This window comes from Lepisma saccharinum, chromosome 12 (genome assembly GCF_977018435.1).
Source record: "Lepisma saccharinum chromosome 12, izLepSacc3.1, whole genome shotgun sequence".
NCBI lineage: Eukaryota > Metazoa > Arthropoda > Insecta > Zygentoma > Lepismatidae > Lepisma > Lepisma saccharinum.
In genome coordinates, this window is record NC_139240.1 from 63348484 (window position 1) to 63371597 (window position 23114).

General features: G+C 38.1%; 2 protein-coding genes across 4 annotated transcripts in view; one reads left to right on the plus strand and one right to left on the minus strand.

Annotated features, from left to right (window-relative positions):
* Rrp6 (exosome component Rrp6) overlaps positions 1–10543 on the minus strand; it is a 60241-nt gene extending 49698 nt beyond the window's left edge. Inside the window, exons 1-3 of the mRNA XM_083132493.1 lie at positions 10247–10543; positions 6110–6243; positions 798–909 (exon numbers count right to left, since the gene is read on the minus strand). Coding sequence (XP_082988619.1) covers positions 798–909; positions 6110–6243; positions 10247–10351 — 351 coding nt within the window. The 5' untranslated portion in view covers positions 10352–10543. The remainder of the gene's footprint in view (positions 1–797; positions 910–6109; positions 6244–10246) is intronic.
* Positions 10544–10735: 192 nt separating this feature from the next.
* LOC145996154 (U11/U12 small nuclear ribonucleoprotein 35 kDa protein-like) lies at positions 10736–20395 on the plus strand. Of its 3 annotated transcripts, none has more exons than XM_083132498.1 (4): positions 10736–10835; positions 12560–12781; positions 14970–15183; positions 19592–20394. In XM_083132498.1, the coding sequence occupies exons 2-4, from the start codon at positions 12572–12574 to the stop codon at positions 19816–19818; spliced, it is 651 nt and encodes a 216-aa protein (XP_082988624.1). In that variant the 5' UTR covers positions 10736–10835; positions 12560–12571; the 3' UTR covers positions 19819–20394. The 3 variants fall into 3 exon arrangements, with proteins under 3 accessions (XP_082988624.1, XP_082988622.1, XP_082988623.1); XM_083132496.1 differs by having other exon boundaries at positions 10758–10824; positions 19592–20395; XM_083132497.1 differs by lacking the exon at positions 10736–10835 and adding an exon at positions 10848–10943 and having other exon boundaries at positions 19592–20391.
* Positions 20396–23114: the final 2719 nt, after the last annotated feature.

Consider the following 23114-nt stretch of genomic DNA (forward strand, 5'->3'; position numbering starts at 1 on the left):
TCCGTATACAAGCATGGAAACCATGTTTGATCAACGTAGCATTCACTTGTTCAGTAATCTGCATGTTTGAGGAAGATGGCGAATTTGAAGGTAGGAAATAAAGTTTTCTTTCGTAAGTTTTTTTAGTAACTTTTAGTTGGATAAATATTAATAATACAGGGCATTCGTTCATATTTCGTGTAGTCAATAATTTAGGACACTTGATCACGATCGTGTAGTTAAAATTTGTCGCTCAAGTGCTATGAAACTGATATTTTTCTACAGTGCCCCACAAACCATTCACGCATAGCCCCTAAAACCATTCAGACATAGCCCCACAAACCATTCACGGTAAGGTTAGGCAAACATAGTTAACATTTTGTTCCGAAACGTAAAATATTGAAATAACCATTGTTTTCGTGGAGAAATCCAGGGTTTCAGTTCCGATTGCGGACAACTAAATATCGCTTATTTTGCAATTTCTACACGTGACCCAAAAATTTTAACTTCAAATTCGTGATTAGGAGGCCTCAATTAGTGAGTATGCAAAATATTACAAAAATCGGGAAGGGGTCCGGTATTGTAAATTCGCACCGAATTTTGCACTATATACTGGACCAGGAAAATTATCAGTAATCTTACCGCTATACCTACATTGGGCAACAATATAGATAAAAATATCAGCTTAATCTGTCGTACTTGTAATCGATACACAAAAGGAATGTGAATTTCGTACTCTTTCTTACAACTTATATAATGATCATTTTATAAAAAAGATCAAATATAATTTGAAGAAATAATGAAAATGAACTACTCACTACTCGTTCCAAAATCATGTCGCTTGCGTCTAGCAGCAAATCAAACTTTTCCTCAAGGTCTCTTCTCATAATATTTCCTCTCACGCCTTGATACCGAAGCATCAGTGTCATTCTACAAACAAAAGACAAACAAGGAAATTGAAATAGAAAGTTATTGGAAAGAACTTGAATACAAACTTTCATTGATTAACACAAAATACAATTCCAATTTAGCGGTGGCAACACAAAAATAGTGTAAACATCCAGGCATGTATCTAGAAATATGTTTCGGGGGTCAGGGGTAAACCAAGTGTCTCAAAATAATAATGTTTAAATTTAAATACTAATTATATTAAATCTAATTAATTAATACATTTCTATTACATGAATAGGTAAAAGAACGACATACGAATAATGATATAACAGGATGTATTCATTATCTAGCTTACGGGTAGTTAAGGTGGACAAAATTAAAAAAAAAAAAAAAAAAACAACCTGGCAATGAACTTAGTGTCAAGTAGATAAAGAATTGAATATTAAAAAAGGATGTTAGATACAGTTTACAAAAAGTAAAGTCCCTAGTGACATTTTATGAATGTTACGTTGTACGTAGTAATACATTTTCTTTGAATCTTGCCTTCCAATAAGTTTGCAGAAATAAATAACCCTCGATTAAACAACAAGTATATTTTCATTATTTAATTAATTCTGGTACTTACACTCTGTAAAAAAAATAGCATCACTGTATTCTTATTACGGATGTTGACAATTTTGAGTTTCACATGCATGCATTTTTCCTGCACAACTTGAAATCAATTTATTGAAGCTTTGGTCTGGTATCACTGCGTAGTGTGGTGTTATTCTTTTGTTGATTTAGTGTTTGGAGTGTCCGCTAGAGGGTGTTGGAATCAGTTACTGCTGCAAGGCTTTGTAATCAATTGTCAGGAATCTGTAAAATGATTGTTAGTAGTGCAACTTGTGACGTGTTTTAAGTTGCAAACTACATACATGTTCATTATTGACAGTTTGTATACGTTATCATATTTGTGAAGTGTTCTGGTGGTGTGTAGTGTATTTGAGCATGTTTTCTCGAAAACAAAATGGGCAGAAAGTGTGACATTTCACCACGTAAGCGAGGAATGGTTCTTGCTTTGCATATGGATGGTCATTCTCAGAGAGAAATTGGTCGACAACTTCAAATGCATCAATCCACAGTTAGTCGTGGATGCAAAAGGGAAAAGAACTTGCAAAATCTTGTATTTTAGAAACTCAAATGTTTTGTGGTAGTGTTATGATTTGGGCATGTTTCTCTGCAAAAGGGATTGTCAGGATGCATATTTGCACAGGGACCCTTAAGGCTGATCAATATCTGGAAATCCTGAATTGGAAAGTTCTACAAACTGCAGGAGATCATTTTTCTGGACAGAATTTGGACTTCTTTATTTTTCAAGACAATAATGCAACCTGTCACGGTGCTCAGGTGGTGAATAACTGGTTTCATCATATGAATATTGAAAGACTTTCCAGACATGAATCCTATAGAAAACCTGTGGGCTATGATGTGCAAAAAACTTGGTAATCAGACGTACAGGTCAAAAGAGGAACTTATGGCAGCCATTGTACATGTTTGGAACGAAATTGAGGTTGAATATTGTCAATATCTCATTCATAGCATGCCTCGAAGGTTGGAAGCACTTAGGAAGGCCAGGGGTGGCCACACTAAGTACTAGTCAATGTATTTACTTACTATCATTACAAATTGACATATCATGATGCATTTAAATCCTTTGTTCAATCTTTATACTTGTAAAAATTGTCTTTGTGCGAAAACGTTCCACAATCTATATTTGCAATAATTTTGTTATTAGTTCTGTAAAGTGCATTATGTACGTAACTATGACTTATATAATAAAAATATATTGTACAGATAGAGTGTTTTATATAATTGTTAGGAAAGCAAATCGACAAGTCGAATTAAATCAATAAAACAACTGATAATTCACGAGCGAAATGCTGACGACCAAAAGTAATGAAGTGGTGCTAATTTTTTTTACAGAGTGTAGTAAAGCTTTTGAGGAGGGGGGGTGGATCGGACTGCCGGCAGTCCAGACACCATACCCCCTAAATACGTCTTTGTAAACATACTTTTTACTAGAATAGAAGCATAGCTGTTTTCTTTTTTACTAGTACTTAAAAAATAATTTGTTACTAGGTAAACTGTCTTTGCTGCAAGATTAGGATGTACGGAATAATGTGAATAAACGTTAAAATTGAATTTATGTAATACGAGGTCACTATTTATATTTTGAGCCTAACAATGAAAAAACAGGAATTTGACATTGAAAACTGCTTTATTGTTTTTCGAAGGATTCTCCTTTATGGTCAATACACTTTTGCATTCGATCGAACCATTTTTCAAAGCAGTTTTTCCAATCTTCTTGAGACACCTCCATAATATGGTTTTTGAACGCATCAACGGCATCTTCCGCTGATGAAAATCGTTGTCCACGCAATTTATTCTTGACATTCGGGAACAAGAAGAAGTCATTGGGTGCCAAATCAGGACTGTACGGTGGATGACCCATCAATTCGATTTTTTGACTGTTCATAAAGGCAGTTGTTAGACGAGATGTGTGACAGCTGGCATTGTCTTGATGAAGAATGATCCGACGGCGTTTGTTTGTTTTCCGTATTTGACCGAAGACCTCTGGCAAACAAATTGTTGTGTACCATTCAGAGTTGACCGTTCTACGTTCCTCTAAAGGCACAGTTGCCACATGACCAGTTTTCCCGAAAAAACAGGCGACCATTTGTTTCGATGTGCTTCTAGCGCGAACAACATTTGTTGGATTGGGTTCATCTTGAAACACCCATACGGTCGACTGCTGTTTACGTTCCAGCTCATATGCATATATCCATGATTCGTAACCTGTTACAATCTTATATACGTCTTTTGAAGCACCACGATTGTATTTATTGAGCATTTGTTTGCACCAATTGACGCGAGCGTCTTTTTGAGTTTTTGTCAAATTGTGTGGGATCCAACGAGAACATACCTTTCTCACAGCTAAATGATCATGTAATATTTTATATATGCTGGTGGAACTAATGCCTATGGTTGCCTCAATCTCACAGTATGTCACATGACGATCTTGCAGTATTAGGTTTTGCACAGCATCAATGTTTTCTTGAACAACAACTGATTTTGGGCGACCTTCGCGAATCTCGTGGGTGAGCGAATGGCGGCCACGATTAAATTCGTTATACCAGCGTTTCACAGTGGCAAAGGATGGGGCTTCATCGCCAAATGTGGAAGTAAGTTGATCGATGCACTCTTGTCTTGATAATCCACGTCGAAAATTGTAAAAAATCATCGCATGAAAATGTTCACGAGTTAATTCCATTTTATTGTTGTCGCGCAATCTCCAAGGCAACATAAACAACACAAATCAAGCTATTGACAAAACATTTGAAGTACGTTATGGTCAATAATGCCAGACGATTCCGTGCAAACGTCAAATCGTGCCTAACTTCAATCAGTGTTGCCAACGCTCAAAATATAAATAGTGGCCCTTGTATCAGCACATTTTGTTTTCATAGGTTCACCCATTAATATTTTACCATGAAATCTACTTTTGGAAATACAATATTGGTGCAAAATTCATGAAAATTGCACATTTTGCACAATTTCCATGCTATTTAAGTTCATTAAGTATTTGGTACATTTTGGAGAGGTCACAAAATACCCAGACTTTGAGTCAGCTATTGTAAATTGCACATCAAAAGAGCAATAAAAATTATAAAGTTATTTTGTATGCTGAGGCATTTGGATGCTGGTTGATGGTTTACTGTGAATAAAGTGTCCACTCATTACTTACTATGGTATTGATCTAAGAAAAATACTGATATATAAGGCATATTTTTAAAGTAAGTTCCGTTTTGCAATTAGGCTGCTGTAGCGCTGCACTCGCCATTTCGTACATTTTCGCTGAGGACCTGCATCTATGGGCTTGCCACAGATGGCAGTATGCAGCTGTTTGCCCGAGTACAAAGTTGTTCATGTGTGGTTACAATGCCTCAGATGATTGAAAGTCCTGCGGAGTGTGAACTACACGCTGTCATTAGATGCAAGAGATGTGAAAGTGGCCGAAATATTTCGCAGATTGCAGAAGTGTATGGAGACAACGTTATGAGCAATAGCATGGTAAGAAGATTGGGTGAGGGCATTTAAAGATGGCCGTACAAATGGGCATGACAAGGGACGAAGTGGGTGATCGTCTGTCAATAACAATGACCTGGTGCAGCAAGTTGATGAAAAAGTGCGCAAAAACAGATGCTTTACGATTTCATCTTTATCTACGGAGTTTCCGGAAATGTCATGCAGTGTTCTGTATGAAATTGTGACAGTACACTTAAATTACCGGAAGTTGTGCTCACTGTGGGTGCAGTAGTGGTTATCACAATAGGTGGCCAATTTCTATGAAGATGGCATTCAGAAGTTGGTCGTACAATACGATAAGTGCCTTAATGTAGGTGGCAATTATGTAGACGTCAAAAAGTAGATGTAGGCCCAGGCTTTCATGTAAAAATAAAATTATTACGACATGTGTCCTTGTGTTGATGTAATATCAAAACAGAACTTACTTTAAAAATATACCTCGTGTATATATACACATACACACACACACACCTGTGAACTTTAAATTGGAAGCATTTAAAAAAAAAAACCCAACCTTCGACAATAATTAAGGTGCACCTTACATTTAATGACATCTTGTATTCAAACCAAACACAATAACTCAAGAGTGATGCAAACAAAACTATGACCACCAAAGCAAAAGTGTGTTACAGTAAAACTTGATTTTATGTTTTTCAAGAGAGCATGGCAAAAGAACTTAAAATAAGAGGAAAATGTACAATCGAGGAAAAATTTATAGAATTTTACTCTATTGGGACCATCAAGATTGAATATTTAATGCGGAAAATATGAAAATGGGGAATGTAAAATCGGAATTCCATTGTAGTGTTTGATTAAGTACATCTGTAACTTACATGTTAAAACTTGGGCAAATGTAGTCACAAGAGTGCCACATGCTTCACTTCCGAGACCAGATGTGCTGTTTTTTCTCAGAATGTTTTGGAGTGTAGCTTGAAGCTACCGGTGTGTAATATTGCAAATGCAGCTCAAAATTTGGAACTTTTGATGAATTTTAAAGAATAAAGCAAAAAATGTCACTCAAGAAATCTCGGACAATTTTATCTTGGTCAACCTGTTCTACTAAAGTAGATTTTAGATAGACTACAACTATAAAAAAGGGGGGCAGTTAACTTACAATTGCAGCACACTGTTGCCTTTTGCTCCCATCAACCTGTGGAAACTTGGGTAGCTGGTGTAAAAATTCCAGTCATCTCCAAATGGAAGCTTATTAGCAGCTTTCGTTGTTTCAATAACAGCTTTGTATCCAGCCTATAAAAAAATGTTAGATTATTAATGCACTTACAAAACCCCCCCTAACACAACAAAGAAATGGAGAAACAATTGGAGCAAATTTACAATACCGGAAGTATCTTCAATTGCTTTCAAATTCGGCATACTCACTAATTTTGGCCTCGTAATCGCGAATATGTAGTTAAAATCTGGCAGTCACATCTAGAAATTGCAAAGTAAGTCGAAAAAAGTGGGTCCGTGAACGGAGTAAACACCCTTGATTTATGAAGAAAACAACTGTTTTCTTCCAATGATTAGCATTTCAAAACTATGTTTATGATGATCCTTAATTTTAACTATGCTTGCCTAACCTAACCTAACATTATGTGAATGGTTCGTGGGGCAAACATGTTTTCCACCTTTACGCAAGACGTCATTTTCTCACATGCAAATCAATGCTCCATGCAACAGGTCTCACTTATTGCACAACACTTGAGCAACGTTGTGTTATGACTATGTCATAACCGTTGTGCAGAAAGGAAGACGTCTTCATATCAGAAAACATGGTTTCCATGTTAGTGTATGGAGAATCATAGCGGTAATTGACAAGGTTATTTTGCAATTTCTAGACGTGACAGCCAAATTTTAACTGCAGATTCATGATTACGAGGCCAAATTTAGTGAGTATGCCGAATTTGAAAGCAATCGGAGATACTTCCGGTATTGTAAATTCATACCAAACAATTTCCCTACCATATTGATTATTACATGTCAACATAAGACCAATAATTTCTTCATCAAAAAACAATTCAAAGTATTCCAATAATGTTCCCTACTCGTAGTTTTTTTGAGTACATTGGAGGTCAGTTTGCACCTAATTCCGGCAGAACTTTCTTCTTCCAAAGAGACGGTGTGGCACCTCCCTGGTCTCATTTTTGCTGGATATGGTGTCCATTAGTGACATCACAAGCAGACGACGAGCTGGAACTGAGTCTAAACAATGCGCAAACGTGTTTTCTTCCTATTCAAATAATGGGGTTTTACATTGGAAGGGGTAGTTTTAATTATTGTGACATCAGTTATGAAACACAATTATCATGCGTGTCGTACATCGATGTAAAGATGAGATTTCGAAGAATACGACTTTATATCACATATATCTTACAGATAATAAGGTAAAGAATAACCGGAGTAAGAAAATCATGCATTTTCATAACATTCCACTTCCGAGCACAGCTGAAGTCACCCGATCTCAAGTTGGTCATGCTGCCGCTATGGATGATGGAAGACCAGCAGCCTCAGGAGATTAAACTGGCGTCACCCATTGGCTGTGATTCCGGATCGGTTTCCTTTCCGACATTAAGTTTACTCATTTTCCAACTCCATTTATTCTTTACATTCTCATCTGTAAGGTATATGTTATATATAGACATATTCTCCGAAATCTCATCTTTGCATTGATGAACGATGCACATCACAATTTTGTTTCGTAACTGCTGTCACAATTCTTAAAGTTACCCTTTGCAATGGGAAACTATATGTATTTGAATAGGGAAAAAAACATGTTTTTATTTTGTTTAAACACAGTCCCAGCGTGTCCTCTGCTGCGATGTCACACACACCCCTAAATTCATAGAAAAAATAGGGTTCGTACTAAAATTGAACATCATAAATGATTTTCTTGTAAAACAACAGCGTGGTTGGAAACAATGGTAATTATGCGATATCGCCCAAGCACCTCTCACTCGTTTATTTCGTTAATTTTAGAATTGATACCAACCTACTCTGCATTGCGGAAGATTCTTTAAGGTGAAGTTATGCCTTTTTCCCTAAAACAGTGTCAACTTTTTATATTACGAGTCATTATTTGTTTTCCTTGTTCCACTTGGGTAACAGACAATATGGCGTGCACTCGTCATGGATCATCGCGCGCCGTGTTTGTTTTGTCGATTTGGAGTGGGTATGCAAGTGTTTCAACCTTCTTCACCGAAAAATACCTACTTTCGTGTTCATTATGTCATCACAAACCATTGACGGATAGACCCAAAAATTATTCACGATAGCCCCACGAACCATTGACGGATAGTCCCACGAACCATTGACAGATAGCCCCATGAACCATTGACAGATAGCCCCACAAACCATTCACGATATCTCCAAAAACCATTCACGATAGCCCCACGAACCATTGACGGATAGTCCCACGAACCATTGACGGATAGCCCCATGAACCATTGACATATAGCCCCACAAACCATTCACGATATCTCCAAAAACCATCGACGGATAGCCCCAAAAACCATTCACGATAGCCCCACGGACAATTTCCGGCGAGGTTAGGTTAGGTAAGCATAGTTAAAAAAAATTCTCGTAAAAAAAAAAAGGCACGTTCGGAAACACTGGCGAGACCACGTGACTTTTGACGCTCGCGCCATCTGCAGGTACATAATGGAAACAACGGCATAATGTTGTCATTTTATAGAAAATGCAAGTTCCTTACATAAAAAGTTATTATTTCTTGTTCGTCAGCATTCTATGGTGAACTTTTCGGTAAAAATTTACTATCCTTCGGACACCTCTAATTTTTTCGTTTCGTCAATTTTTGATATTCGTACTTACGTATCTGCTTTGCAGAACATTCCTGAAGGTGTATCAACGTTGTTTTGATGAAATTAATTGCAATTTTTCACATTACCAGTACGTCTTTCTGGTAGGCCTTTTCGCAATTATTTCCAATTTCTAGATCCTGATACTAACACGACACCAAAGTTTGGTAACACTTTACTATACCGGAGACAGATTTCTTCAAATTTACAGGAGAAAGTACTTACGCAAATCATTTTCTGTAGCGTTGTTGATGTTCGGGAATGTAGTTTTGATCCATTTTAATGCGAATGCATGTGGTTTTCTACGAAAATCTATTTCCGACGTGCTATTGCTGCTGCCGCCATTTGCTTTCTGCACGAGAGCACAATACGCGCTATTGCTGCTCCTACAACACGACGTGTCGAGGATGCGTCATGACATTCGTTGCCGGGTGTGGAAGATGCCGTGGAATTTGTAATTCCGATGTTGTCTGTATATGCTAAATTGAATGGAACCTAACCTAACAGGCCTAACCTAACTGAACAAAAGGAGTGCTAATGGAACCTAACCTAACAGGCCTAACCTAACCTAGTAGGCATACCTCGTCCCCGTGATGGTTCGTGGGGCTATCGTATGTAAGAAATAGACATTATTTTAGTTAGAAATCCATTATTTCACCTAAAGAAATGTTCTGCAACGCAGAATAGTACGTTAGCAATGTAAAAAATTGCGAAATAAATCATTGATAGGTGTCTCTGGTATAGTAAAGTAGTACCCAAATTTTAACTGTTTCCTTAACCTAACCGAACTAACCTAACCACGTGCCAATGGTTCGCAATTCAAATCCACTGGATTTGATACAGTCACGACGCGTGATGGTGTACGAAGGTGTACGCGCCAAACGCTATTCTCCGTCGGAGAATTAAATTTCAAGGAACAACATGAATTTCAGCTATGAAACATTCCCACATCACAAAAAACACCTTCCCGATGTTCGACAATGCTACAGGAACTTATTACGGTAAGTAGTTTCTTCTGTAAAAATAAATAAATGTGTCCGAAGGATAGTAAACAAGTACCGTTTCTCCTGTAAATTTGAAGAAATCTGTTCGGGCGATATCGCATATTTACCAAAACAATGATAGATTACATTTTCGAGATTAGCAGGCCAAAATTAGTTAGTATACCGAAAATTAACAAAATTTGAGACTTTCTCTATATTGTCAATTCGCTCAGTTTTTTCTATAAAAATGAAGAAATCTGTCCGAATAGTACCGAAAATTTTACCGAAAGTACTCAGAATGTGAAAAATTGAGTTTATTCTCGTGTAAAAAGCATAATGGCACCTTGAACTATGTGCGCAATACACAATTGGTAAGTACGAACCATGCGAAACACAAAATATTCAATTTTCATGTGTTTCCGCTATACGAAACTGTTAGCAAAGAAACATTACCTTGATGAAATCATCAATTGTTTTGAAGCCTGGAATAATATCAGATTCTTCAATACAAGAAACTTCTTCGTTTGCACCACTTGTGCTAGCAGATTGGTCTTCCATTGTAGTTCTTGTAGTCAGAAGTGTGTACAGGAGTCAGAACAAATAATTAACCAGTTCTTATAATGCACACGCAGCAATTAAAAATATAATGAATACATTTTTGCTGACAATTAACACAATTTATGTTTACAGTTTAAACACTAACGCCAGTCGGAACACATGCAGAAAATACAGTGACATTGGTGTGAGTGATACGGTTTACTTCCTTCGTGTCAGATATTAGATCGTGAATATCTTATTTTTTGGTCTAGACGAGTCGTAGAATAAACCAACTAGCGTAGCATCCCGAAAACAATGAACCGGGGTTGGTTGGATAACTTCTAGATTTTTCGGGACTCCGAACAGTCGGGAAATTCCTAATGCCAAATGATCGTGATTCTTCCAGCTGTTGATTCGGACGCGGCCGGGATGGGAATGACGAGGAGAAAAACCGGGGATGGATAAGTTGCTTAATAAAACTTATGCATTCAACTGTAGGTACTAGGTAATTCATACAGCATAATTTTTCAGTGTCTGTGTCTTGTATGTGCTATTTCGAAATAATAATTGAAATGAGGTTCATTATTCCAAAAACTCGAAAGTATTGTTTGAAGTAAGTACGTGACTGCCAACACTAAGATAGACATTTGTGTTCATAGACAATGGAACGGTGATTTGGGTAACAGTTTCATAGATCGGAGACACATTAAAATCGGATATTTTGGGTTTCGCATGGTTCGTACTTACTGTTACCGATTTTATGTATTACGTTCGTGTAGCTCCCAACCAAGATGCTAAACTAAGACTCCACCATACTAAACAGTGTGTAAGAAAATAATGAATGGCCCAAGTTCCGATTGTTTAATTCCGAATTTATAATGATGTACATGCATTTTATGGCATGGTTCGACTTCTAATTATGTCTGTTAACACCTATTTCAGAGTCTTAGTTACTTTCTGTGCATTGTACGGAAAGTGACTTCTCATACTGTACACTCACATGATTATTTGTTTGCAAGCAGTCATTCGTTTACTGTCGTCTTGAATTCGGACTGCTGCTGGCATCTACTTCATACGTGCATTTGGTGCGAAGAGGTATTTTGTTTACCAAATGCTTCTTGACAGACTATTTTAATATGATAACTCCCCATAGGATTCACTTTCCTGCCTACCCAAATAGAGATTTAAGGAAGACAATACCTACAATTTCAAATAATACATATCAAGACTACATCCAATCGGAATTACAATATTAATTCCATATATATAGCCCTAGAGAGAGAGGGGGAGAGAGAGAGACACACACACACACAGACACACACACACACACACACACAGAGAGAGAGAGATGCTACGAAATCACCACTAGGAGAAACAGGAGCAGCATTTTATTGTGATAATTTCATAGAATTAAAAATTGTTCCCTTGCCTTCGTATCGTAGACTAGTGGGAATGAATGTAGAAGTAAATCAGAACATTAGTAGAATGCATTTATGGACTTTATTTTAATGCTAAGAGAACCTAACCTAACTACGAAAGCATATATTGAACAAAATCTTAAGTAATCGCTAGAACTCCACAGTATGTGTTAACAGAAGTAAATCAAAATCGAACCATGTTAAAATTGAATTCGTAGTATGATGAAATTGCAATAAAACAAAAAAACTTTAGCCAGCAGTGCTTTTCGTACAAGATAAGATGTTGAAATTACTTTTATCACTAGAGTTCAATCCCTAACACCTCATTACATAATTGCGTGATGGTAGTATGCCCAGTGTGCTTTGTATGTGATAAGTACTATGGTTAAAAATGCAGATGTGTGTATCTCAAATTTTTATCTGCTCTATCAGCACATTTTTATTTTGTTGCAAACTACAGTGAGCAGATAGTTAGTATCAGTCACGAACACAGTCATGAATTCGTGTCTGAGAAAAATTGAATAGTTTTGCCAGAAGCTCACAGTAGTTAAGTATGGGGAAAACAGTTCCATGTAATTTATGATTAACAGAATGTTAATAGCGAATTTTCCTGGAGTAGAAAAAATGTAACAATTTTTTTATGTATTTTAGTTACACTGTGTGCTGTTTTGAAATGATGTATGTGAATATTGTGGGCAAGGTAATGTGTTAATCTATTCTATGGACAGTTTGTTCTCCTGTCAGAATCTACATCACGTTCCATTTCAAAATCATAACAATGTATTTGATTGTGTACTTTACTTTTGTACAGGCATTGATTACTATGTCAAGTGGGTGGTCTCCGTACGCCAGGGAATATGATCCTCTGAAAGCTGGAAGCAGAGATGCCACGGACACAGAGCCCCATGATCATGGGGTGGTTCGGGCACTTTCTGCAAAGTATGTACCTGATCGAAGTATTACCGGAAAGCCTGAGTGCACAGTGTTTATAGCTCGCTTGAATCTCAAAACTACCAAGAGTACAATTACAAAAGTAAGTGTGTGTTCATAGAAATCAGCTTTGAAATCTCTTTACACTTTTACTTTATTTAGACTGTGTTGGAATCATATTAAGGACCACTTGTATTGGAAATATTAATTAAGTTTGCATGCTTGCTGGTTTGTTTATACGAGCGTAAGTCAGTAAGTAGATCACAAATGCTAATTAGAAAGCTGCTAAGTGATATACTGACTTGAAACCCTCTTCTATTTTTCACCATAATCTCCACCAACATTGATACACTTGTTCTATCGCTCTATCACCCCTAAAAACCTGCTGCATAAAATTCTTTGGGCTGCCGTCTCAGCCACAGTCGCACCTCACGTTTTGCATCATCATCTGCAAAACGTTTGCCGCCAAGGTGATCTTTTAACAGCCCAAACAGGTGAATTACACTTGGGGCTAAGTCAGGACTATAAGGTGTATGTTCAAGGAGCGGCAAACCTAATTTATCAATTCTCTCCTGTCAGCTTGTATCGTTTCCTCCACCCACTGCACTGTCGCAGTCTGAACAGGATGACGAGATCGGTCTTAAAAAAAACAAAAACGTTTGACCGTCCTTGCGAGAATTTGATCCAGTTGTGTACTGCTTCACAAACACTTTTCACCATAAACAGAAATCATTTCTTTGTGAATATCCTTTGGAAGGAATTTCTTTGCCCACAGAAATGCAAAACAACACTCTACTCTTCTAACGTACACTCCTCAAGTATGGTCAGCATTTTAAACTGAGCTGCTCATGCATGTGTTTTCTTTTCAGCAACTGCTAACTTAATATCATCAACCTGGATTGTGCTACCACCTAACAACGCCTTAAGAAACTACTCACTACTATATTAGAACCCCAGGCAAAAGAGCCTGTGTGTGTGTATGGGCCTTCCCTGTGGCATTGTGGTAGTGTTGTCGCATTGTAATCAAGGTTCGATACCCAGTGGAGGCACATAGTAGTTTGGATCCAACTTCTAACTTTAGTTCCAGTCCTGATTAGACTATCTGTGCATAAAGTGTATTTATATTAGAACCTCAACCAACCCTGGGTAAGAATATCCCATCATCCATATCATCAGGGCTCGAAAAATCCCAGTCGAAAGGTCGCCATGGCGACTGAAAATTTCATCCTGGCGACTGTGATCTTTTGCTGTAATGTTGCCGTTTTTTTAAGTTTGCATGTACGAAATTTTGAAGATTCTAAGTTCAAATTGCAGTACAGCGTTAAGTTAGCAAATGTAACTATTCCTTACTCTTTGTCCCCCAATCCACAATTTTCTGCTTTCTCACATGATTTAGCGACTTTTTGAATAAGGATGCTCAAGTTCTTATAGTATACACAATTGCTAGTACGTGGTTTCCTGGCGCCTAGCTCTGAAGAAGATTTTTCAAGCACTGCATATCATCATTGTGATTAAATGTACATGGTAGAGACAAGGGATGCAATAAATGAAATTGAAAGAACCATAATTACCATTTGTGGAAGAGCTTTCCTATTTTTGATGTGAGGTTTAAAAGATTTCTTTGCAAAGTTTACTAGCATTGGTTGTATGTATTGTTTTTTATTTATGATTGAATTGTACAAATATGAGGTACGTTCATAAAGTAATAATTATTGCCAAGAAATAATAGATTATCATGAATGAGTTTTTGTGAATGATCCAGTCTTTCTTCACATAGACTTCACCCAGAATGACACACTTCTCCCATTGATGTACCAACTTGCGGATGCCATTGTTGTAGAAATCAGCTGGCTTCACGGGCTGCACCATCTTGGTTTTCTGGCTCTCTAGCGGTATTCCGCAGGACTACTACCCACTGAATGTGTACCAATCTGTTAGCTTAAGGACAAAAGGTTTCCCCACTCTGCAAATTCTTGAAACAACCTTGCAAATAAAAAGCATAAATTATTACTTTATGAACATACCTCGTATATTGTTGACGTTATCTGGGGATATCAACTAGGTGATTTCCAGATAGGCTTCTGAGCTTTTGAGAGGTAATGTCACTCTCATCTTCAATCTCTGAAGGTGAGAGTGACATTAGCTCTCGAAAGCTTGGAAGACTATCCGAAAATTACCTGGTTGATATCCAGAGAGAACCTCTTCATCATTCGCTGCCAGGAAAGCTTCAAGAATTTATATATATTGTTGTGCTGAAAAATATTTGTTTCTAATCAATTTTGATGTTTCAGTTTTTTTCAGAATATGGCAAGATCAGAAAATGCCGATTAGTAAGGGATATTGTGACTGGCTTCTCAAAAGGTTATGCATTTGTTGAATACGAAGATGTGGATTTTGCCAGAAAGGCTGTTCACGAAGCAAATAGGTTGATGATTGATGGAAAAGAAATATTTGTAGATTATGAAAGCGAGAGAGTACTTCCTGGATGGATCCCAAGAAGGCTAGGTATGCTGCTTCTTTGTTGTTTGGCCTCGGTCCAGTGGCGTGCCTAAGGGGCCAGGTGTGCTGGTTAATAATTCTTAATTGATCCGAAAGAAAACAAGTGTATCTGGGGAGAAAGGTAACAAATGCTTTATTCAAAGTATGTGCCATCGCTAGCTATATATTTTGCCAATCTGTCCGTCAAATTGTGGATGCCCTACCAGAAAAATTGTTCACATTTTGAGGTGATCTAGTCAGCAAGCTATTGTTGATGTGTTGCTGGGAAAGTGAGTGAGACATCGATGAAAACAAGTGGTAGTCCGAAGGGGCTAAGTCTGGTGTGTATGGCAGGTGGGGCAAGGATTCCCAGCCAAGTGCAGAAATGGTGTGTCTGATGTCTTTCGCTGTGTGTGATGAGGCGTTATCGTGCTGCAAAATCACTTTTCCGTGTCTTGTCGCCCAATCAGGATCTTTCCCATAGCATGAAGACGATCAGATATGGTTTGGCGACCAACATTTAACTTCTCTGCCGGTTGTTGTTGAGTTTGCATATCGTCTTCGTCCAACAGTGCTTGCAATTCGGTGTCTTGTAATTTTTTCGGCTGGCCCGGGCGATTAGGACATCGTCACCGTACGTTTCCACAAGGATACGATGGCTTTCACTCGCGTTTTTCTTTTGACTGAACAAGAAAAGCAGGACGTGCCTCACATGCTCCTTACTTGGTTTGAATGTCGACATGTTTACCACACAAACCCAATATCACGATCACTTGGACTCGGTTGCACATCTACGGCATTTTGACAAGTACTGTCCTGGCAAGACACTGACGTAACAGTTGAGACTGTGCACCAACCCTTGCTCCCAGCACCATCCAGCAACAAAATTAAGAATTATTAACCGGCACACCGGGTAACCCCTTGAAAATCCTGGGTACGCCACTGACTCGATCTAATTGTGTAATTTGTAGGGAAACTGTTGAACCTCTAGCAGTCTGCTGTCAGAACTGCTATTCCAGCATCTGTAACCTTGAGGAGCTAGGATAGCAGCAGTAACATGCAAAATCATTTAATGTTATTTTACGTTTTTAATCATAATTGATTGATCGATTGATTTGGTTTATTGTGCCACTTTTGGCTAATTTGCGAAGATGAGGATGAGTGATGGCATTGATGAATGGACACTCACAAACATCCATGCCCAGGCTGGGATTCAAACCCGGGACCCCTGGCATCGTAGCATGCTGTGCTAACCACTCCACCATGGGCGCCAGCTTAATCGTAATTCACACATTTTTCCACCACTAATGTAAGAAGTCAGAAGAGCGACGTTAAATTTTTACAAAATAAAAATTCCATAATCACAATTAGTAAGGTCAAGTTCCCCATGAAGGCACATTTAGGAGATGTGGAGGTAAGGCCCCACAGATTCTCGATCTTGGCAATTTTGAAAGAAGTGTGATCAGCTCTGCACTCTGGCCACCTTCATCCCTAAAGGTTGTCCCCAGGTAACAATTGATTTGAGGCTGGGTGAGCCACAGAGCCACTTTATGCGGGAAGAAGGCTGGGTAAATTCTGATCTCAGATCACCCACTCCGGGAATCGAACCTGGGTCTCCTGTGTTGAAGTCAGATGACCTACCGACTGGATCACCACAGTTCACAATAATAATAGGTATTTATAATTGGGAAAAGAGACACGCGGTAGTATATAAATACGGAGAAACTAGTACTCACTTTTTTTTCTTCTTCGTTCTATTAATTTCATTGACCGTTGCCACCATCCTCGTTGGAACTTGCTGCACTGTTGCTTGGCGTGCGTCTTTTGTTTGTAGTTCTTCAGCTGCCGCTAGGTGCGCTGTTAACTGTGCATCTGGGTCCGTGTCATCTGCTATTTCCGGATGATAACTGTTGTAGTACGGGAATCCAAGTGTGGTGCGCTTGTCCGCTATCGATGTTTAGTTCAGTACAGTACATCAAGTTCCAACGAGGATGGTGGCAGCGGCCACTGAAAAGTAGAAAAAACTGTTTCGCAGATAAAGTGAGTACTAGTTTCTCTGTATTTAATAATAGGTATGTGTATTATTATCGTTATTTGGCCTGTCACATTGCCTTCGGTGTGAGCGGCTTCGGTTTCAAAAGCTGGCGATGGGACTCGATGCGCTGACCATGGGCTACCGAATGGAGGAAGCTGCTCTGGCAGGCTTTGGCCCTTAGAGGGGCTGTTTATATTATTATTCTTTACGGATACTAATGAAAATTACACTAATAAAATAATGACAATAATATATTCAGTCAACTCAAGGATGTTTTGCTTTCCATGTTGCTTATTCAAATATATGCTTTGCCCCATCTCCAGAAATCCATAGAAATCTGTCTTTATAATTGTGAAATTAACTCACTGACATCTATGACAGAATGGTCGACATCCTATGCTGTGAATCCAGAGGTATCAGGTTTGAAAGTTGGTTAAGGCATGTATGTATTATTGTGTTTGTCTTTCAAGCATTCCATCTGTTCATATTCATTGTTGGTTGATGTAAAATAGCCAAGATAGGAAAATAAATAAACTTTAAACAAGTTTCCAAATCACTTGTGGTTGTATTTTTCTGTATGTTTAGTGCCTCTCCAGTGGCATAGTGATAATGTCATCACCTTGTTATCAAGGGATCCCGGGTACGATACACAGTGGACACACATAGTGATTCTAATCTCACTTTAAACTGTAGGTCCAGTCCCAATTAGACTTTGTGTGCATAAAGTGGATTTAAAAACTCAACAACAAAACAAAAGTGTGTTTTAAGTCCAGTCTGTGCTCAAATTGACTACTGGACCTACAGTTGAAAGTGGGATCCAAATGTGCCCTTGGCAAGGATCGAACCTGGAACCCCTTGATTACAAGACGACAGTGTTATCACCATCCCATCTGGAAGGCCAAAATATTGAACCAAGTCTGTATTTCTTGATACTGTGTCACCTTAATGTCAGTGAATTCATTCAAAAGGTTTATTACTAGGGCCCAGGACTTTATGTTGTAACTAGGGCCCAGGACTTTGTTATAACATATTTTTCATTTGGCTTCGGATCTAATACTGGGGTGAGATCTTTACATATCTGATGAAAATCATCCGAAATAGACAAACTTGACAAAGCATATTTTGACATTGTCACCAATTTCGCATTTTTTCAACATATTTCTTCAATTTTGTTGTAATAAGACATATTTCTGTATAATTTCGTAATTCTCTCACACATAATCGGTTATTTCATAAATTTTTCTTCGTAGCTTTAGCACAACAGATAGTTCATATCGTCGATGGCAGGAAGAAAGGTCCCGTCTTTTCTTAGTACAGAAAAATAATACCCCACTTTTTTTTTTATCCCGCCGACAATTGATAGCCATGCAAACATTATTGAGGAAAAACGTTCTCCTTCATTGTTGCACGGGAAGTAAAGAAGTTTCGTTCTCATTTCTTTGCCTTTTTCGCTTTTCACAAAAATCAGTCAAAAGTAAAAATAATATTCGGTACATTACAGCCCCTACTCTATCAGTTATGGGAGAAATTCGAGAGTACTGTTGTGCATATTTTTGACTTTACGGAGAATATTTCTGCATTTTTCCGACATATTTGTAATTTCTCATGACATATTTTCCAATTTATATGGCATAATTACATACATATTTTAGTTTTATAGGACATAAAGTCCCGGGCCCTATTTATTACATGTCATACAATGTGTTTAAAAAGGAATGACCCAATTTCAAATCATATTTAATAATGAAAATGTGTTAGCTACACAACAACAATGGCGCAGTGGTAATGTCGTCGCCGTTTAATAAAGGGGTCCTGGGTTCGATTCCCGGTCCATTCACAATTAGCCTTATAGTGCATAAAGTGAACTTAAAACACCAACTCAATCAATCAATCAAAGTTACACCACAAATTACTAACTATCAAGTAAGTCCTCGAATTTTACTCACCATATAATAATGCTCTGTGTGGTAGCTGAATTCATTCCAAATGTCTCTGCGTGATCGCCCTGGACTTTTCCCCTTACATAAACACCCTGTTTGTTCAAATTGTTGATTCTACGACAAATGTTCTTTGCCACTGGTAAATCAATCTTGAAATGCATGCTGCACTGTAATTACGGACTCAGTCTTGCTGAATTGGTGAACACAAAATGCCTCTTGTTGCATAGATGCCATCTTGTGAACGACTAAGGTTAGCGTCTATTTGGGTGCTACTAGTGGTATCTAGTGGCAGCCATTTGAACTCTAGGCCATGGCGGTTTGAGTAGCACAATTTTCATTCATTAGCAGTGCATGGTTGCACAGATATAAGGTTTTAAAATCATTTGGGTCATTCTTTTTTAAACACTGTATATTCATAACACTGTGCACCCTATACATTTTTTCTGTATTTCTATTACAGGTGGTGGATTTGGAGGGAGAAAGGAATCAGGCCAGCTACGATTTGGAGGAAGAGACCGGCCCTTCAAGAAGCCCCTTAACCTTGAATTATGGAAAGAGATAGTGACAGGTGATTTGTCAGATCAGTACAGATCGAGGGAAGGTAGCCAGGCAAGTGCAGGGAAGGAGTTCCGCAGAAAAAAGAAAACATACTCGTCACACGAGAAAGAAGCATATGGCGTGAGATGACTATAAAGGTGATTTACAGAATATTTTGTCCTGTACAGTTACAGTGAATGAACATACAGTAATTTCATTATTGAGAACAACACACTGTTCTTTGTGAAGACTGTGTTGGGTGGCAAGAAATTTTGGGAATGTAAGACGAAATGAGTTTCGAATACAATTGGGAAGTTTGATGAAATATTTATCTGCTACCATGTCAGGTGGATTGATAACGTAAAATATTTGAGCTTATTGTGACACAGTAACCTAAAGAATGGCAGGCCAGAACAAAATGAAGATGTTAATTTGCCCCAGTTATTTGGGACTGATTTGTGATGAATTTTATTGTAAAATAGATATTTTATGTTAAACCATGTAAAAATAAATGGTTAGTATTTAGAAGTATGATGCTTAAACATACTGTATCATTTTGTTTTTACTGTACTGAGAAAAGTTTAAGTATCATAGTAAAAATTGTCTTAGGGTTTTGTTTGTTGACCCTCCTTATTCATGATTTTTGGATTTGTTGAATTGATAAATGTGGATGACAGCATATATAGGAAATGATCCAACAACCAGTTTTGTTAATAATCCTATAGGTCTTTTCTAGTCTTATGGCGGGCACTCTAGAAGCTGGCAAGGGAACTGGGGAGCAGGGAAGTTTGGAGGTGTGTATATTATATATACAGGGTGTACATGATGAACCTCTGGGATTTTGAAGTGGTGGGAAATTAAAACGAACACACCTGCACATTTTTTGGTAATTTTATTGCAAACAGCAACTCAAAAAATTACCACACTTCTATGTGAGCACTTTTAGTGACAGAACGTCCAGCTGGAATTCCATTTCACGCAGCAGTACGTTGTCAGGGATGGTATCAATTGCAGCAACAATTCGGTCACACAAAGCATTCACGTTTGGCACCTTCATTGAGTAAACTGCATCCTTAACATACCCCCAGAGTAGTGACATCTCGGCTACGTGGTGGCCAGTGGATAGGGACCCCTTGCCCTATCCAGTGATCTGGAAAAGTTTCATCTAACACACAGCAAACAGGTAAACTCCAATGAGGAGGGGCATCATCTTGTTGAAACACAATATTTTGATGCAGACGTGAAATTTGCGTAAAGGTAAACTGTTCCAACATGTCCAGATAATTGTCAGAGTGCACAGTGTCTTCACGAAAGAAAACTGGGCCTACAATCTTGTTATGCATCAGTCCGCACCAAACGTTCAGTTTCGGCTGTCTCTGATGTGCTCCTAAACGACATGTGAGTTTAATCCCCATATGCGAATGTTTTGTTAACTTTGCCTGACACGTGCTTCATCTGAGAACTATACCATGTTCAGAAACTCGCGGTTACCATCAATGCAAGAACAAACATCGTTTGCACAGTCAGTCCTTTTCGGCTTGTCATTCACTTTAAATTTCTTGACAAATCTGAACTTTGTACACGTACAGACACAGCCATTTTCGTAGCACTTTATGAACTGTTGAAGGAGGCATTTGCAGTTCTCTTGCAGCTTGACCTCTCCGGGCTGCGGATGAAACATCACGGACTTGTTCAACTCTCTAGTCGGGGATGCGTGGCGTTCCTCCCCCTGGCTTCTTCCACACACTCAGTTTCCAGAAAACTTCTGTAACATGCTCTTGCCCATTGGTGGCGTTTTCTCACGCACACACCGAAACTTACGCTGCACCCTAACAATTGATTTTGACTCCACAAACCATACCACAGCGTGTGCATTCTCTTGAGAAGATGACATTTTCACAAAAGTGATGACAGCGCTGCGAAGCATGACGCACGAAAAAAAAACACAAACTTGAACGTATATGGCACCAAATACAAAAGACTGGATTGTAGTAAGTTTATTTTCTGATTTTTAACATTGCGTCGAAACCCCGGAGATGCATCATGTACATCCTGTATGTTGTTCAGATGACAGAAAACTTGTAATTAACACAATTGGAGGGTATAAAAAAGTTGCACAGGGACATGTAGTTATTGCGTGAGTATAGAGTAGATTCATAATTGGGAAGAGACACACGATACTATAATAAATACGGAGATATTAATACTCGCTTTATCCGTGAAACTGTTTAAAAAGAAAAAGTAAAAACAGTTTCGCGGATAAAGTGAGTGTTAATTTCTCTGTATTTATATAGTCAGTGGCAGATCCAGAAGTTGCAGTTGGGAGGGGCGAATTTCAGTCGGGTGCCTCACCTAACCAAAAAATCAAGTTCCAACCTATGTTTGCCTGTTTTCTTGTAAACAATATATGATACTGTGAACAAAAATCGAGTTGACTTCCACATTTTAGAGATTATGGTTTTCTAAAATTAGAGGTTCACGACTGGAATTGGTTACTATTGAATGTCGTCATAAATGCTATCATTGCCATGGTAAACTGAAGGATCATATATGAAGAGTAAGGTGAATAAACAGAAAAAAAAAAAAAAACTATTATCATGGAGTCTCGGGTTCGATCTCCTTTGGAGGCACATTGCACAATGGTTCGGATTCAAATTTAACCTGTACCTAGGTAGGTTCAGTTCTGATTAGCCTATCCTCGGCATGAAAACTTTAAAAATATTCACTAGCCTGTTAAGCAAAATACAGAACATTTGAGTCTTCAGAAACATTGGGCATATCATCATCTCTGGCAGTTGGGAGGGGCGATCGCCCCTATCACCCTCCCCGTGGATCTGCGCCTGTATAGAGTATGTATATGTTGAGAAATGTTATGAAATATGCAAAAATAACTATAATATAAACTGAAACCTAATGTGTGTACGAATATGGAAAGTAAAAATCTTTCGAGTCTACATGCCATGATGCGCAAAGATAATACAAAATATAATTGTTTTGAGTTTCATACATAAATCTGTTCCCTGGTGATATTATGTAAGTGATGAAGGGACAGTCCCAAAGAGAACCCACACCAGGATTTGAACACTGAATCCCTGGCATCAAAGCACGCTGTGCTAACCACTCTGCCATGGAGGTCAGCTTGACTTGATTAACATTTAAATTATATGATTAATTATCTTATGCCACATGCCATATTGTATAGTTGCTGGAATCTACACCAATATGGTGATGCATTTAAGTTAATTTTCAGGAATCTACACCAATAGGGTGATGCATTTAAGGTAATTTGCTGGAATCTCCACCAATAAGGTGATGCATTTAAGGTAATTTGCTGGAATCTACACCAATAAGGTGATGCATTTGAAGTTAATGTCAGTCGCATGCACTTATAACACTCGAAACAGTGTCATTTTCACTTTCATTACTAACACACAGGTAGTACAAAA

Bases quoted from the DNA above. Each gene is read 5' to 3' on its own strand.
- LOC145996154 (XM_083132496.1), top strand. The intron at 12,782-14,969 runs GTAAGTGTGTGT...TTGATGTTTCAG, and splicing joins CCAAGAGTACAATTACAAAA to TTTTTTTCAGAATATGGCAA. The intron at 15,184-19,591 runs GTATGCTGCTTC...TTTCTATTACAG, and splicing joins ATGGATCCCAAGAAGGCTAG to GTGGTGGATTTGGAGGGAGA.